The sequence below is a fragment of the Mustela lutreola genome, chromosome 1 (genome assembly GCF_030435805.1).
Source record: "Mustela lutreola isolate mMusLut2 chromosome 1, mMusLut2.pri, whole genome shotgun sequence".
Lineage (NCBI taxonomy): Eukaryota > Metazoa > Chordata > Mammalia > Carnivora > Mustelidae > Mustela > Mustela lutreola.
In genome coordinates, this window is record NC_081290.1 from 138,950,629 (window position 1) to 138,968,938 (window position 18,310).

Consider the following 18,310-nt stretch of genomic DNA (forward strand, 5'->3'; position numbering starts at 1 on the left):
TAAAGACCACACACTTCTTAACGTGGATTTGTTTGCGTTTGGTTGACATGTAGGTGAATGACTCTGTCATATCCGAATTACTTTAAGAGTTCTCCATCCACCTAGGTAAGATCTCATACTCTGGAGTCAGAAGTTGAAAAAGTCAAAAAGTTGAAGTCAGCCCCATTGCTAAGTAAGCCGGGAGGAGGAAGGTAGGGGGAGGATATCTGTGAGGCTATTAATCTTTTGATATTTAATAACAAGTATTAAAGCTTTACCTCTTTGCATCTATGCAGACAAATTAATTTCTCATCTGTTGCCCTGTAAAAATTTACTGGTCTGGACTTGGAATAGGGTCAGGGGCAACAGGGTAATTGCAAAGGAAGAGGAATTGAAGGTCACGAAGGGAGAAGTACTGCGGGTTTTATTATTTTACTCAGAACTTCAAAATGAGAAAGTCCCCAAGCTTCTTATCTTAATAAACCTGACAGAGGAAGCTCATTGGCAGAGGTGGGGGTGGGGGAGCACATGAAAAGGTTGGGGCATGTAAAAACAAATTGTGCCTTTTTTCCTCTTCCTGTCTGGTTTTCCCAGGAATCTACGTTCATATGGAATATAATTGTTTTAGGAAGTCTGCATTCCACCAGCTAACCCTTCAGTGTAAATAGAGAAAGGTAACAGGCATTGCCATAAAATTCCATAAATATGAAAGTGTCAGTAAATTTGCAGACAGACCCAAAAAGTCCACAGGCCCAGTGGTAACCCTTACTAATCTCATTACAGGGAGATTATGGAAAGCGAATGATGGATGGATTTCAAGGTGTCTATTTTTACTTGAGTTAGTGGTAATTATTTTATGATGCAAGTTTTGCATTTATTTATTTTTTTGCCCTCTAAGATTTGCAAACTTTACTTTCTGTTGTGAAATTGTGTAAAAGTGAACCAAAGTCTAATGTGTCTTCCTTGAATTTTTAGGAACTGCAAAACATAGCAGCATCCGAGGGTCAGGTGGTCGTCCTGGAGTGCCGGGTCCGAGGAGCACCCCCTTTGCAGGTCAAGTGGTTCCGACAAGGGAGTGAAATTCAAGACTCTCCAGATTTCAGAATTCTACAGAAAAGTAAGAGAGGTGCTCATTTTCCCACATCCATCCATTTTCTTCTCTCAAGCTTCAGGAAAACCAAGAAGGACTTAGTCTTTCAAGATGAATTGATTTTTTAAAAAAGATTTTTTTTTATTTGACAGAGAGTGAGAGAGGGAACATAAGCAGGGGGAGTGAGAGAGGGAGAAGCAGGCTTCCCGCTGAGCAGGGAGCCTGACATGGGGCTCGATTCCAGGACCTTGGGATCATAACCTGCCCCAAAGCTAGATGCTTAATGACTGAGCCACCCAGGGGCCCTTAGCTGAAATGATTTTTATTTTTGAAGAGAAGTGAGACTGGGGGGCGCCTGGGTGGCTCAGTGGGTTAAGCCGCTGCCTTTGGCTCAGGTCATGATCTCAGGGTCCTGGGATCGAGTCCCGCATCGGGCTCTCTGCTCAGCAGGGAGCCTGCTTCCTCCTCTCTCTCTGCTTGCCTCTCTGCCTACTTGTGATCTCTCTCTGTCAAATAAATAAATAAAATCTTTAAAAAAAAAAAAGAAGTGAGACTGGGTAATCGACAGATAAGTGGGATCCGGTAAATTAAAGCCATGGTGGTCACTTGTGTACCCCTTTGAAAGTTTTATAAGAGCTGTATGTTCCTTCTTCAGGAAGAAATATTACATATATTTGAACTCAAAGTTGGCCAAATAATCTTACGAGGTTTATAAGCCTCCTATAAGCCCTTCTATGAGTCATGGTTTAAAACACTTTCTAGTGTAAGCTGTAACTGGAATTTGGGCTTCTGTATTTATAGAAATATAAATGGATCTATTATCACTCTATCTTTTGTATTACGGAGTTACCTATATCCTGCAGACATGTCCTGGACAAAGAGAGAAAGATAGGTAGGTTTCTTATTAATGAAACCCCATTCTAATACTCTGTTTTGATTTTTTTTTTCATGTGGCAAAAAGAACCTAGATCAACAGCTGAACCTGGTAAGATATTCTCCCCCCGCCCCCTTTGGTAGTGTATCTTTTGGGTTTCAATAGTTCTTTGTTTCAGTTTTAAAGCCATAAGCAGAACAATGTTTTTGCAGTTCCCTGGAAATACAAAACCCCCTTAAAGACAGTATCTTCTTTATCATGGGGTCCATACACTCCATTTTATACCAGCTTCTTTATTAGTAAAACATTAAGTTTCATTCAGACAAGAAGGTCAACCTCGGTGACTTAAGGCTTTTTTAAAATGTAGTCTTTTCTATTCAGAAAGCAAACTAAGCTCATGATGTAAAAACATGCTCCTAAAATTCCAGTAGAAAAGAACCATCTGCCACATACTTCTGCTGACCAAAACCTACTAATGTCTCGACCCTCCAGTTTAGAAATGTGTCTTCTATGAAAGCGGCCCAAAGATTTGTAATAAGTGAGGCTGACCGCTGGCATTTCTCATTTATGTCCCCTGAGCTGCAACCTTGGAGTTGAAGAAAGTCGTCTTGCCCTAGGAGCTCTCTTAATGACCAGGTCACTTGGCATCATCAGAGAGCTGTTATATAGGAGCTCCAGGTCTGACTGGTCCCCTGCTCCAGACTTCTTATATACTTGGGACTCCCCATGAACTACAACATTGTTTGCAAAAGAAACAAAAATTTTTGTCTGCATTTCATAGGACATCCTCCTCGAGACTCACTTCCTTTGCATTTCTCCCATCAGGAAAATGACCAGTTTCACAGACTCCTTAGCAAAAGATAGAAAAACTGATTTGTGCCTCTGCCTCGGGGTTGAGCAGGCTCTGCCATTATGTCCCTTAGGAGCCAAGGTTCTGCTCTGTCCCTTCTTGGGGGAACTTAAATTTTCTCTGTGAGCTACTGCAGGTCTGATGACCAGAGTTCATCCTGAACTTTCATAACTGAGCATTGGGCCATTAAAATTAGGGTGTGATCCTTTTAGGATCCCAAGTTTAAAAGATGCTGAGTAGCATCCTCAAAGAACAATGGAGTTTGATCTACTGCCTTCTTGTCATGATTAAAACTAGAACATGTTGTCCCATCTAATGTGTTAGTCACCACATTGAATACTGCAGTCACTTTCCAAAATATGGAAATATACAATTTCATATTTTGTCTGTGATAGGTCTTCACATAAAATTGCATAATCCTTGTTCCCTGATAACATGGAGCTTCAGAAATTCAGTCTACTGCATGAGCCCACAGGAGGGTAGCAATATAAAAGCACCTGCATATCCTAGCAATATGAAAGTTTCTCCTCCCAGTGTTTGCTGAATTTTCTTATTTTTTTCCTTTCGGTTAGATCTGAAAGCATTTAAGAAAACAGACTCTTCCTTTCCAACTATAATAGTAGAATATGCTGAAAACAAATATTTCTTGGTACAGAACTATGTCAACCAAATCTGTCAATATGGGGCAGGGGCTATTACAAACAAAACACAGCTAGTTTTCTCTGATCTTTGATAACTTCTCTATAATTATATTTACCATAATTCTAGAATTGGTCCTTTGTCTTTAATAATGAAGCATCAAAATTCTCTCTTTCAGGAAATCTACAATTGGCATGTAGTGTTAAATAAAGTTCTAGATCATATTTCTTAAACAGAAGTTTAAACATATGAGTGGCTATTTCAGTGACTGCTTATGTGAACTGTTATGAGTGAGAATTTCAGAACAAGTCAATGTTAAAACATATTTGTATTTAAACAATGTTTTGGCATGCCTGATTATTATTATACTAGATAGGATTATGATTTCTTTTATTAGTAGCCAAATGTTTTCCTTACATTGACCTTGAAGTTGACTGTTGACATGGCTGGGGAAAAAACAAAATATATATTGAACTGTGTCCTTTCCTTAAGTGACCTGATTGACTATTTTATCCAGTAGGCCGCTGAACTTATTCAGCCATATTAAACGGTTCTGGCTTCCCCGATAGCTTCCCTGATAGTTTTTTAGCCACTGTTAAGTGGAAAGGACAAAAACAGATATGACTACAATACATCGGAGGAAAGAGATAAATTTTATAGGACTAGGCCAAGTGATGTTTTCCAAATGCTAAAACATAAATAGCTTTTGAAATTCAGGAACATATTTAAGCATTCAGATTTCATTACCCTGTCTTCCTACTCTCTTCCAGTCCTCTGACACTTTCACTCTTGTTCTCTCCTCACTACCTGGTACTCACTTGGTCGCCCCCCCACCCCCGCCCTCTCTCTCTTAATCTCTCTTTTCATCTCTCTTTTTCCCTCCTTCCTTCTTTTTATCTCTTTACTCTTCTTCGTTTTTTTAAAAACGTGTAAGATGTGTTGAAGCTCTAGAAATAAAGTTGAAATTCACTAGTACCTAGCTGTAGCCCCATTAGGGATTAGATATTAAGATAAAGAAGGACCTAGCAGATTCTCTCCTAATGCATTTGAGAAACTAAAACAGGTTTTTCTTGTCACTACTGTGTTGTATCTGTCTAATGTGTTTTACACTCCCTTCTCTGTCTAGACAGAAGTCAGCTTGCATCACAAATCTTTTCAGACTGTTTTGTGAATTAATAGCTAGTCAGCTTACTTAAGACCAACATCCGTTTGTCATATTACCTGCTCTGGCCTCTTTCTTTGACATTCTGACTTTATACTGATTGAATCCTTCAAAGACTCGTCTCGGGCGGGGGCGGTGCGGAGGCACAGAACACTCATTTGGCAGCTGTTAATACTCAGGCCCTTACTCAGCTGTCTGGAAGCAGCCACAAACTGTATTGAGTTACTTCTATAGCATTGTCTAATGGCATACAAAATTAAAAATACTGTGTCTTGTTGACTGGAAAATTATACATATAAAAATACAGTGCCTTGTACTTTCAGTATGAATCTCTGCTAGCCAGTGCTGCCCATCATCTTAGATCTTAGATCCCCGAGTCAATGTTCTGATTCTGTGATTCAGAATGTGAAGTTAATTATACTTGGTAAATGCAGTAAGGTGCTGAGTTGTAGGAGAGCAATGGTAAGGATGCTTGAGATCCCAATAGACTATCTGTAGCTCAAAGCTTAATGCAAGTCCAGGTTCAGATGGTAGGCTAAACAAAAGTGGGTTGTGTGAAGCCTGTGGTTCTCGAACCTGGGGCATCACACCAAATCGACAGAGGTGCTGTCGTGTTTGATGTTTTTGACGTAAACACAGTGATACTCAACATCTGATAGATACAACTACTAACTTGGAACAGTTCAGAGTTTCAACTCCAGAGCACTCTACATTCTTCTCTATGACATCTTATCATTTTGAAATTGAGTTTTTGATGTGTATGTGTTGACAAAAATCAAGTGCCACGTGAAAATCAGTGTGGAACGTGAAATGATGCTGGCTGGGGCCCATCTGATCTCGAGTCCTGTAGTAAGCACAGATGTGTGTGTTCATTAGTTAGTAACTGTGCTTATTTAAGAATAAAATAATAACTTTTCTTTAATTTATATGGGGTTCTTTTGCAAATAATAACTTGTTAAGATCTAAAAACTTACACGTTCTTTCAAAATAACTAAATACATGAAGCTCTTGGGTCTATATTTTGGCTGAGGAGCATCATAAACTATTTCTGAGATGCTTAGAGTCCCACAGACTAAGAAACTTTGGTTTGATCTCTGGGGAGAAAGGGGAAGCCTCAAGACCCATTTGAGAGTATACAAAAAAGAAAATTGAGTGACTCTTAGAATTCCAAATTCTTAGTGCTCCTACTCCCAGTCATCTTCTGAACTGACCTTTTGTAGTGCTGGCCTTGGAACATTTCCTTGCCTGCCAGAGCCTGAAGGACTCCTTTCTGGGCAATCCGAACATCCTAGGAGAAAGAAAAATCGATACATGTGATACGGGAGTTTCTCCAATAAAGAGGCCATCCACATTACCATAGCGGGAAGGCCAGAGTTGGCAAGCTCCTCTGTCTTGCTCAGAGCTTCCAATTAACTCAGAACCATGTCTGACAAGAAGAGAGAAAAGACCTCTGAAGAAACATTTGTCATGGGTGATCCAGAAGAAAAGAAGCAACTCCCTTGAAAAGCAACTTGGATAAAACAGACTTGTAGAGAGAAGAGAATGTAAAAGCAAAACAACACACCTCACAGATAAGAGAACTAGAGCATCCAAGAAGTAAAAATTAAAAAGATTTCAGAAGAGGGGAGGAATATTTGGAAAACAAAAAGTTCTTGGAATGAATTGGTAGCAGAAATAAAAGCTGAGGAACTGTCCCACAAAATAGGGCAGAAAGACAAAAAGGAATATAAGAGAACAAAGGTAAAAAAACAAAATTAGACTATGCTGGAAAACCTGCTTAAGTAGACTATACATGTATAATTGGGATTCCAGGAGAAAGAACAAAGGAGGGGGAGAGATTATCAATGAAATAATATTTTTAATTCTCCAAACTGAAAGATACTCAGTTTCCAAATGGAAAGGATTCACTGCATACACAATGGGTGAAAATAAATTCACAGCAGTGTATTGTGAAATTCAGAATATGCAGGACAGGGAGATGATCCTGCCAGTGTCATGTGACACTGAGACTGACACTTGAGAAAACATCGTTACACAAAACCAACAAGATCAGAATGACTTAGAACTTCTCAGTAGTCAGGCTAGACACAAAGAGATGGTGAAGCAAAGCCTTCAACATTCTGAAGTGAAGTTACTTCCAACTTAGAATCCTATACCCTGCTGGGCCCCTGGGTGGCTCAGTGGATTAGGCCTCTGCCTTAGGCTCAGGTTGTGATCTCCAGGTCCTGGGATTGAGTCCCTCATTGGGCTCTCTGCTAGGCGGGGAGCCTGCTTCCTCCTCTCTCTCTCTCTCTCTGCCTGCCTCTCTGCCCACTTGTGATCTCTCTCTGTCAAATAAAGAAAATCTTAAGAAAAAAAAAGAATCCTATACCTTCCATTCTATATGAAGATGTAGTCAATAGTTTGCCGACTTGCAAGGTCTTGGAGGTTTTCCTTCACAACTCTTTATATAGGATGTGCTCGACCAACAGTGAAGAATTCACCTAGGAAGAGCCGCATTCACCTAGAATTCACCTAGAAAGAGGTACCGGAAGCAGGAGATCCAGTATAGGCAAGAGCCAAAGGGTGCCTGCAGGAGGGTAAAAGCTGTGCATCGGGGTGGAGTAGTGTGTTGCAAGACAGGCGCATGGACATTTTCATCATGAAGAGCTCATTGCCACTGCTTTGTCCTTTACCCTGATGACAGAATGGCAGTGTAGTAAGCCTGACCCAAATTCTCTTTTCTCTTGGCCTTTCGTGCTCTCTGCTCCCTGCCCTGCCTCCTGACTCAGCTAAGAACTTTCATTTCATCCCCCCGCCCCATTCTGACTTGATCTGGTGCTGAGATTTGGAAGCTGGCCACACTGAACTAAAAAACAAAGCGTAGGGACCAGCTCTTCCTGCTGCCTGTGCAGTTCCTGCCCACACTTGGCCCAGCCAGACCTCTCCACCAAGGTGAGCCCTCAGCTTCCCAGGACTTGCTCATGACCCTGTCTGCTGATTACTTCTGTGGGGGCTTTTGTGAACACACAGGGAAGCTGAAGCCCATTTATACTCCAAGATAGTTCCTGTGAACTTTCTCAAACAGTGACGAGTTTGTCTTTTCTTTATGCTTATGACTCAATTTTTTTAAACTAAACACATTTTTTGAAGAATACATATGTAGTAAACATAACAAAAATCAGAAGACTGGTTCTCAAAAGGAGAAGAGGAAGAAAGATTAAATTGGGGCATTTCTAAAGCTTTGGTAATATTTTATTTCTTAGACTTAATGACGGCTGCACAGTGGTTTTACTCCTTTAACTGTGCATTTAAAATATCTTCTATATAAGATAGCAACTGTAAAAAAATCCTTTTGAAAATTTATGCAAACATTATATTTACCCGTACTGAATCTCATTTTATTGATTTTAATATTTTTTATTCTATTTTATTTTTTAAAGATTTTATTTATTTATTTGACAGACAGAGATCACAAGCAGGCAGAGAGGCAGGCAGAGAGAGAGAGGAGGAAGCAGGCTCCCTGCTGAGCAGAGAACCTGATGCGGGGCTTGATCCCAGGACTCATGACCTGAGCCGAAGGCAGCACCTTAACCCACTGAGCCACCCAGGTGCCCCATTTTAATCTTTTTTTTTAAGAGCTTATTTATTTATTTCTCAGAGAGAGAGATCACAAGTAGGCAGAGAGGCAGGCAGAGAGAGAGGAGGAAGCAGGCTTCCTGCTGAGCAGAGAGCCCGATGCGGACCCGATCCCAGAACCCTGGGATCATGACCTGAGCCAAAGGCAGAGGCTTTAACCCACTGAGCCACCCAGGCACCCCTCATTTTATTGATTTTAGTCCAGATTCTTTTTTATCAGTAGTGTTAGACAAGCCATGGTTTGGTAGGTAAAAGCTGAATTTCTTTTTAGTTAGGCTAGACCCCAAAGAGGAAAAAAAAAATAAAGGCTGTGAAGGAAAGCATTTATAAAAATGTTCCCTTATTACCCAAAGGACCTAGTGGTATTATCCTTGCTGCCTCATCATATTATGAGGTTTGGCAAACAAAATTATTTGTATTTAACCAAGTGTTAAATACATAAAAACTTTGAATGAAACTCAAGGTTGAATTCTGAGAGATATTTATATGATTAAGTAATTTTTAAGTAACTATTTAAAAAAACAACCAGCAAAAATAGTTCATAATTTATTAACTTATGACATGCCATCAAAACTTTTCACTTAGGAAAAAAGTGGATTAAAATGTATCATAGAGTTATTGATAACTTTAAATATTTTCCATCTTCTTAAATGGACAGTTTTTAAATATAGATAAGTCTCTAACTGTCTTTATTTGACATAAGCAGTCATCCCTTGGTTTCCATTTCTCACCAAAATGCATTTTACAGATGTCTTAAAGGGCTTTGTTCAAATAAGATGCTACCGGATGAGAATGTAGTATTACAACCTAGCTCATCTCTTTTCCTCATGGCTTTCTTCATTTGTATAATGTCAACCATATGAGCCATGGTGGAAGCTATGTTCAGTTTGTGATATCATTTCCCAGAGAAGAAAAGCTGAACAGCCCTTGGGGCACTCTATCTGGAACAGATTTTATCTAGTACAAATTCTGAGATGTAGCAGAGCATGGGGACCACTAGAACAGCCCGGCGCTTTGCTTTCCTTTTGTTGTTCTGAGAGTTTGTAGCCTTTTCTACCTGTTTCGGCAGCCATAGACTCTGTACATGACTGTGCTTTTATGCAAAAAGAGTATTCCTGAAAACTCATATAAAATGAGTTTTGCTCAATCAAATTTGAAAAATATTTTTGTAAAGCTAAGGTTTACTTTTTCCCTGCAATCTGAATTTCATCCATACATTTCTTCAAAAGTATTTATGGGGAGGCTGTGTTGTAAGAGAGGCTAACAGCATACCCATGAACAGAACAAATGCTTCCTGCTTTTGCAGAGGCCAGAGTTGAGGGCCCAGAACTGAACAGACATTATACAATAAATTATTTATAGCTGTGAGTGCTGTCTCCAAGCAAAGTCTGCCATCCTAAGATTATAGTACATATAGTGGATCTGACCAAGTCTAATCAAAAAAGACTTCTCTGAGGAAGTCACATTTGCGTGGACATGTCAGGTGGAAGGCTTAGAGACAGAAAGGTCTGTGGCTTTGCAAGGAGCAGCTCAAGAGTCAGAGTGCCCAAAGCTCTGAATGAAAGAAGGAGAGAGGCACAAAAGGAACCTGGCAAGTAGCAGCCACCTGATCATTGGCTGTGGTTCTGTGACCACGGTGAAGATTTGTAATCTGTCCTCAGAGTCAAGGAAGGATGCGGCCATGAAAAAATTTCCATTCTCAAAGGGGCCTTCTGGTTTAGAAGAAGCAACTGTATACATAAGCTCAGGGTTTTTAAAAATGGCATAACCAGAAATACCCAAATCGTAGATAATATAAGAAGGAACTTTAAGGTTGTCAAGATCATCACTCTAAAACTGCTTTACGCCATCCCTGCTACATAAGGGTTTATCCTTTTTCTGAATGTAGGTTTCAAGGCACAGAATTCGGTCTGTGTCTAGAGTTAGGGCATCCCCAGGTACTGAAGTGGTGATGATTTCTCCAAGTGTCTCTAGAAACTTCATCTTTTCAGGTATGGATAATCCAAGGTTGGGAGACCTTTCCTGAGAGCACCAGGCACTGGGGAGAGAGTGCAGGGACTCAGACAGGAAGGACCTAGGTGCTGCTGAAAGCCAGGAAGGCTTCCTGGCTCCCAGCAGCATGTGCTACAGGGAACAATGGTGACCAGCCTCTACCTGAAGCCCATCTCTCAGAGGACAGCCAGGATATGAGGGTTTATTTCCCCAAATCTCAAAAGATTAGGCTGTTCTTTCCTTCTGATACCAATATGTCCACATTTCAAGCCCTATTCCAGGATATCTTGTATCTCTGAGGACACACAGCATATCTCCTTCTGCAGATGTATTTCCTATTAAATTACTTGTATAGTGAGAGTAATTAAAATTTTCAGATTCAGGAAACTCATTGTTTCTGATCTTAAATCTTTCTTTGCCTCATTTAACACTGAGTTCCTTGTGTCTTGAGCTAGAAAAAAAATACATAACTAGAGAGGCTTTGTATGGGGGTATGGAGAAGAAAAGCTTGCTTATGGGAGGCAGGATGACTATTTCAGCATTTTGACTCTATCATTAATTATTCATGACCTTGAGAGAACCACTTTGGACCTCACCTGAAGAAAGGAGAGATTTGGGCTAGTTAGTCTCTAAAACCCCTTATAGTAGTGATGTTCTAAGTTTTGCCCTTCTCTGGTTAAATACACTTAACTCCTTCTGTAACCATATGTGCTCAATTAAAAAATTCCCAGTCCCTTGTCCCTTTCCAGATACTCCTCACTTTCCAATGGTTTAATCTTACGTGAAGCTCCAACATGAATTATTTCCACACTTTTATCTTCCTCTTCAGTTGGAAGGCCAAGAGCTGTGTACAGTATAGTCAAGAACACACAGGATTACCTCATGCTCTCTTATCCTATTGTTTTTCTTCTGGTCAGTGAACTTTTTAATCATAATAATTGTGTACTTCAAATGTATCCATGTCTCTGGGAAGAATAAACATTGTTAAAATGTCTATACTACCTAGAGCAAACTATACTTTAAATGCTATTCCGATCCAAATTCCACCGGTATTTTTCAAAGAGCTGGAGTAAGTAATCCTGAAATTTGTATGGAATCAGAAGAGACCCTGAATTGCTAAAAAATGTTGAGAAACAAAAATAAAACTGGCGGCATCACATGACCTGATTTCAAGCTTTACTACAAAGCTGTGATCACCAAGACAGCATGGTTCTGGCATAAAAACAGACACATAGACCAGTGGAACAAAGTAGAGAGCCCAGATATGGACCCTCAACTTTATGGTCAAATAATCTTCGACAAAGCAGGAAAAAATATACAGTGGAAAAAAGACAGGCTCTTCAATACGTGGTGCTGGGAAAATTGGACAGCTATATGTAGAAGAATGAAACTTGACCATTCTCTTACACCATACACAAAGATAAACTCAAAATGAATAAAAGACCTCAACATGAGGCAAGAATCCATCAAAATCCTAGAGGAGAACATAGGCAGTAACCTCTTTGGTATCAGCCACAGCAACTTCTTTCAAGATATGTCTCCAAAGGCAAAGAAAGCAAAAGCGAAGATGAACTTTTGGGACTTCATCAAGATCAAAAGCTTCTGCACAGCAAAGGAAACAGTCAATAAAACAAAGAGGCAACCCACAGCATGGGAGAAGATATTTGCAAATGACAGTACAGACAAAAGGTTGATATCCAGGTTCTATAAAGGACTTCTCAAACTCAACACACACAAAACAGATAATCATATCAAAAAATGGGCAGAAGATATAAACAGACACTTCTCCAATGCAGACCTACAAATGGCTATCAGACACATGAAAAAATGTTCATCATCACTAGCCATTAGGGAGATTCAAATTAAAACCACATTGAGATATCACCTTACACCAGTTAGAATGGCCAAAATTAGCAATACAGGAAACAAGGTGTGTTGGAGAGGATGTGGAGAAAGGGAAATCCTCTTACACTGTCAGCACTGTCAGTGGGAATGCAAGTTGGTGCAGCCACTTTGGAGAACAGTGTAGAGATTCCTCCAGAAATTAAAAATAGAGCTTCCCTATGACCTTGCAATTGCACTACTGGGTATTTACCCCAAAGATACAGAGGTAGTGAAAAGAAGGGCCATCTGTACCCCAATGTTTATAGCAGCAATGGCCATGGTCGCCAAACTGTGGAAAGAACCAAGATGCCCTTCAATGGACGAATGGATAAGGAAGATGTGGTCCATATACACTATGGAGTATTATGCCTCCATCAGAAAGGACGAATACCCAACTTTTGTAGCAACATGGATGGGACTGGAAGAGATGATGCTTAGTGAAATAAATCAAGCAGAGAGAGTCAATTATCATATGGTTTCACTTATTTGTAGAGCATAACAAATAACATGGAGGACATGGGGAGATGGAGAGGAGAAGGGAGTTGAGGGAAATTGAAAGGGGAGGTGAACCATGAGAGACTATGGACTCTGAAAAACAACCTGAGGGTTTTGAAGGGGCGGGGGAACCAGGTGGTGGGTATTAGGGAGGGCACCTATTGCATGGAGCGCTGGGTGTGATGCAAAAACAATGAATACTGTTACACTGCAAAGAAAAAAAAAAATGTATCCGTGTCTCTCAAACCTTTACTGATTGAAATGAAGGTGAGCAGAGGTGACCATGCCCTAGTTTATACCTTCCTACCCCATTACACCACAGCTCATTTTATAGGACATAGTCATAATTTGAGCATGATTTCTAAAATACATTATTGAAATGATAAAACATAGTATATAACCTAGGTTTGGAATTTGAATAAATAATTTTTTCCTTGTGCTACTATCAACACTATAGCATTGGAAGTAAATATTCTGCTAATATTGAACCCAATTGGCTTTTGTTTTCACCTGGGTAAAAACTGAGAAAGCCAGAAAACTCTGTAGTGTTATCCATATAAATCTACATTTGCACTGGGTATACCAAATGTGTCTTTTAAAGGTCTGCTTTGATTGCAAAATTTCAAAAATGTGTATTAGTCAGTGGTGAGACATAAAACGAGCCATCAAAATCAGCTTCTCTTGGGTCTTATGAGGCCCGATGTCACCATATATAAAGCTACCTGCTACAGTTTAACCCAGTGTGGTCATATTATATTACTCCCAAAAGTATTCCAGTGAATTGTGGAAAAGCTAGAGTCAAATATTAGCCAATATTTTTCACAATTTCCAGCATAGGAAGTCTTCAGGGATCCCATCATTTCAAAGAGAAAATAATGTTATTTGAAACAAAGCGACAACATTATTAAGAACTTAAAGTAACTTGTAATTAAATAAGTGCCAGTGAATGTAATTCACAAAGGGAGTATAAAGGAAGACTTTTCATTTTATACTTTATGGTGCATTTATGTTTATTTTATTTGCATTTTTTAAATGAGATATTTAAAGATCCTTTTAATGAAATCTTTTTCTTTTATAAGGTAACACTTTTAACCTACAGCTGGTACGTTTTCTTCCAGCATTTAAACCATAATATATGCTTTGAGACAAATTTAGCAATTTTGGTTACTGATAGTTGAATTGAAGGAAGAGACATTATTGTACAAATCTGAAGTTTGCCCTCAGCAGGCTGTCAGAGAAGGAGGTTGGTAGAGAAGCATTTTCTCTTCTCCATTTGTATCAGTTTTTGCTGCACAATACAGCTCCCCCTAAATGAGTGGCAGCAGCCATTTGTTCCTATTCTGTGGGTCAGCCATTTGATTTGGCCTCAGCTGGGCAGTTCTGTGGTCTGTGTCAGGTTTGGCCAACCTCAGCCGGACTAACAATGTGGCTGTGGTCAGCCTCGAGGTTGGCTGGGAATGAGTTAATCTAGGCTGCTTTCTGTTGGAACCATTGACTTCTGCTCTGTGTAGCTCTTCCTCCAGTGACCAGCACAGCCTTATTCACCTTCTAGCTCAGCAGGATCCTGAGAGATGGAAGAGGAGTGAGCAAGGTCCTTTGAGGACCCCTGATCCGCCTCATTTCTACTGCATTCTAGGTTAAAGCAACTTATAAGGCCAAAGCAACTTATAAGGCTTCAGGGGTTGGGGTAATAGATTGTGCCACTTGATGGAAGGAGTTGCCGAGTCACATTACACACATCCCTACTCTGTGGATGCCATTTTGCAAAAAGTCTACAATGCAAAATCTTGAGCTGTCCCCATAATATGGGAGTAATCAATAGAGTCTCTCTTTATGGGAATCAAAAATATACATCACTTCTCTTAACATTTGCTAATATAATCTATTTTACTGGTAAAATATAGATAATTATTCAATGTAAAAATAGTACACTCTAGATCTAGATTTTTAATGCTAACAGTTTCTATTTACTGGCAACAGAGCATTTACTATGTGCCGGGCAGTGTCCCCAAACAGTGTCTAACCTATCACAAAAAGAGGTGGTTGTTAAGAGTGTGAAGTCGGAAGACTGACTTGGCTTAAATTCTGCTCTTACCACTTGTTAGCTATGTCACTTTGGCAAAACAATTAGTCTTATTGCACTTCAGTTTCCTGTCTATGAGATGGGCGAATAATAATACATCTAAATTGTAAGGTTAACAAAAGGATTCAGTCTATTTTCAGTGCTGGTAACTGTACTCAGTGCCTGATGAGAGCTTTCTAAGAGCCGGCTATTATTACGGTCATGGCCATCATCCCCCACTGTGACCCTGTGACGGCTAATTTTATGAGGCATGAGTAATACAAACCCTATAGGTAGGTTCTGTTATTTTCTCCATTTTACAGATAAGAACACTGAAGTTCAGGGAGCTTGACTAAAGTCACAGAGGCACAATGTGGCAGGACCCTTACTCAAGCTGGTTCTGGAGTCTGGGCTTTCCAAGCTCTACAGCACACCATGGCTACACTGTAACAGTAGCTTCCACAATAGCGGCCTGCAGGCCCAGCCCTGACGTGTTTTGTTCTTTCCCCCACTGTCAGCATTTCAGAGAAGGTTGCTTTTCCCTGTTCATTGCTTTTCACTTGAGCAGACATAAAAGGCAGCTGCATTGTAGTTGAAGGAACTTCCACATGTGCTCAACTAAACGAGGCCAGAGGAGAAGGGAGCTGGTGTCTACTGAGCATCTTTCCCATGCAAGGCCCAAGATACATACTTGGCAAACATCTCTTTTCATCTTCATAGATCCCCCATTAGGTACCTATTGTCCTCATTCTATAGATGAGGAAGCTAGGGCTGAGCTCACCTCAGGCACGAAGGACAGGTCTGACGCCAAAGCTTTGGCCACTATGCTGAACTGCTAATTCAGGGTAAAGAAAGTCTATTGTGAATACTTTGTAAAGAGACTGTATAGTAATTGTTACCTGATTTGCTTGTTTTAGAAACACAGAGGCTCTGACCTCTTCAAGGTGACCTCGTGTGCTGTCACTCTGATGCGTTATTCTGTTCTCTTCCCTTCCAGAGGAGATCTGTACCCTAGTTATCGCTGAGACCTTCCCCGAGGATGCGGGGATCTTCACGTGCTCAGCAAGAAATGACTATGGATCGGTAACCAGCACCGCCCAGCTGATTGTCACCTCAGGTATGTGAGGAGTATAAAAGTGGACTGGGTTCTGTTCCCTAGCACTTAGCGTGTGGTTCACCCCAGCACACAGAACTACCTTAGAATAGAGCTCAGCCTTAAAGAATGCTTGCTGCCCCTCTGGGTGTTATCCTAACAATCAGTGTCTCCTCATGAAACAAAGGCTTTGGGAGAGGGGGAGTGGAAGTGGAGATGAAAAACAGCAAGATAATGACAGTGTAGCAGCGGAACACACATGGAGCTATTTTCTAAGGCATGCGACTTGGTCTTGGAAACAATGGATCCGGTTTCCTAACATCATGCTAACCCAGAATCATGCTGCCAGCAGAGAGCCCCTCTGCACCAGAGGTGCGGTCGCTGTTCTCAGCAGTGCCAGCTGAAGCGCTGGGACTTGGACAAATAAGTCCTCATGTAAGCCACGATGGAAACTTCTGAAAAAGTAATACAAGATCAACTAATGTAACTTGGAGAAGCCAAAAAAGCCTTAGAAATCAAATTTCATTGAAAATGGGATGTAACTCTGATACGAAAAACGAAAGCAATGTAAGCAGGGTATTATACTATTAAAGCCAATATTCATAACTGTTTGGATTTTTTAAAAGATTTTTTATTTACTTGAGAAAGAGAGAGACAGAGCTTAATTTTGGGGGTGGGCAGAGGGAGAGAATCTCAAGCAGACTCTCCACTGAGCAGGGAGCCTACTCTTAGGACCCTGAGATCATGACCTGAGCCGAAATCAAGAGTCAGACATTTAACTGACTGAACCACCCAGGCCCCCCTGGAATTTTTTTTTTTAAACTCAGAAATGTACCACTAGCAAGCACAACCTGAAACAACTTTTTTCTTTATTTTCTTTTAACTTTAGTTGACTATTTTCTACTACTACTAATTAGCTTTACTTGAGCTTACTTTTATTGACTCATCACTGTTATTTACTTGAGAGTAGTTCTTAAAATAGTGCTTGGTCCAAGCCTGGCACATAATGCTTACAGTGGGGAATCAAGACATGGGCCGCGGCTGCATGAGACAGTCTTGGGGAGAACAACCGAACTGTACTTTCATCTCTCTGGGAGAGTGAGAAGTTGGTGCTAGGTGGCAGCAGAGGCACAAACAAGACTGGCTTTAAGGACATTAGAATGGACCTTGTAAATGCTTTTTCGCCTTAATTAAGAAAAGTAAAGTTCCCTGGATTGCTGATATGAATTAGATGCTCTGGTGCCATGACTGGAGCTGAAGGGCAGCAAGGACCCCATGTTCAATTCAGAGGTGGCTTGAGACTGTCCCATCAAATGGGCATCATGGTAGTGGGGTGCTCCAACAATGCAGCCAAAACTCTGGGCTCTAAACATCGATGTGGCCAAGACTGGCATGCAATATTTCCCATTTTCATCTGGGGTACCTCTGCTGTGGGCCTAGCATAATCAACAAGTAGTTTTTGAGTTTTCAGTTGACCTCAGTAAGCATTTTTGAGTACATTCCAGGAGCTCTGTTGGGCTCTGGGTAAGGTGAGGAATCCAGGGATGACAGGATCTTATCTCAAGATGCTTTCAGTTTGTTGAGAATTAACGAGTCAGTTTCCTTTGTACCAAATTACAGCCATGACAGTTATCAGAATTGGAAAAACATTATAGATGAGATTATAAGACATTTTACTGAAGTTCAGAATTCTGACTTTCTTAGATTTAAATAGAATGAAAATCCATTACCTACCCCATAAAGCATGTATCCTTTGAGCTAATGTCAGTGAGGCACAGGTAGGAGGTTCGTTTGGATCCACGGGATGCAATGTGAGCAAATAAAGCATTATGGGTTGATACTATCTGTGTGGTCATTTTTTTTTTTTTTTTAAATCAACTTCTGTGTTTAGATCTTATGTGAAATTTTTTAACGAATTGGTAGCTGGTCCCCCTGTTTGTGGGCCCAATCAGGAAATGAAACAGGTAGCAGTCCCTGAAAACTAGTTTGGGACAACCAGACCTTTCAGCTGGCTTTGCTTATGCATCATATGAGAGAGCAAAGAGTTTGTTTTCTTTAACAACTTAAACTGTGTTTAACAAGAAGAGGGTACAAGGGATTCTCAGGTAGTCTCTGACAGCATGAAAATAACAGTTGAACTATAACATCTTATTTTTTCCTCTCCCCCGCCTTCCTTAGCCAACACTGAAAACTGTAACTATGACTCAGTGGGAGAATCCAACAATGATCACTTCCAGCACTTTCCACCTCCCCCTCCAATCTTGGAGACAAACTCCTTTGAGCTGGCATCAAAGAAACCATCTGAGGTCCAGCAGGTGAACAGCCCCGAGTTAGGGCTCAACATGGCAGCCCTTCAAACGCAGTTCAGTTCTGCCGAGCGGGAAACAAACGGAGTTCATCCCGGCCATGGAGTGAACGGACTGATTAATGGCAGAGCTAACAGTAATCAATCTCTCCCCACACCAGCTGTCGTACTTTCACCCACGAAGGAGCCACCACCTCTGCTTGCCAAGCCAAAACTGTGAGTACTTCTGCATGTTTTTATGATACTTTCCATACCCCTGCTAAATTG

At 40.6% G+C, this 18,310-nt stretch overlaps 1 protein-coding gene and 1 long non-coding RNA gene across 6 annotated transcripts in view; one reads left to right on the forward strand and one right to left on the reverse strand.

Annotated features, from left to right (window-relative positions):
* PALLD (palladin, cytoskeletal associated protein) overlaps window positions 1-18,310 on the forward strand; it is a 419,989-nt gene that overhangs the window by 191,408 nt on the left and 210,271 nt on the right. For 3 of the 5 annotated variants that reach the window (XM_059174890.1, XM_059174854.1, XM_059174872.1), the window contains exons 7-10: window positions 955-1,105; window positions 2,031-2,054; window positions 15,643-15,762; window positions 17,917-18,259. In XM_059174890.1, coding sequence (XP_059030873.1) covers window positions 955-1,105; window positions 2,031-2,054; window positions 15,643-15,762; window positions 17,917-18,259 — 638 coding nt within the window. The remainder of the gene's footprint in view (window positions 1-954; window positions 1,106-2,030; window positions 2,055-15,642; window positions 15,763-17,916; window positions 18,260-18,310) is intronic. The other 2 variants (XM_059174865.1, XM_059174881.1) reach the window with 1 other exon arrangement.
* LOC131832220 (uncharacterized) lies at window positions 949-17,370 on the reverse strand. The gene is made up of 3 exons (XR_009353952.1): window positions 17,237-17,370; window positions 5,806-5,882; window positions 949-1,086 (listed from the first exon to the last, which is right to left on the reverse strand). It is a non-coding gene; the product is annotated as an uncharacterized LOC131832220 (long non-coding RNA).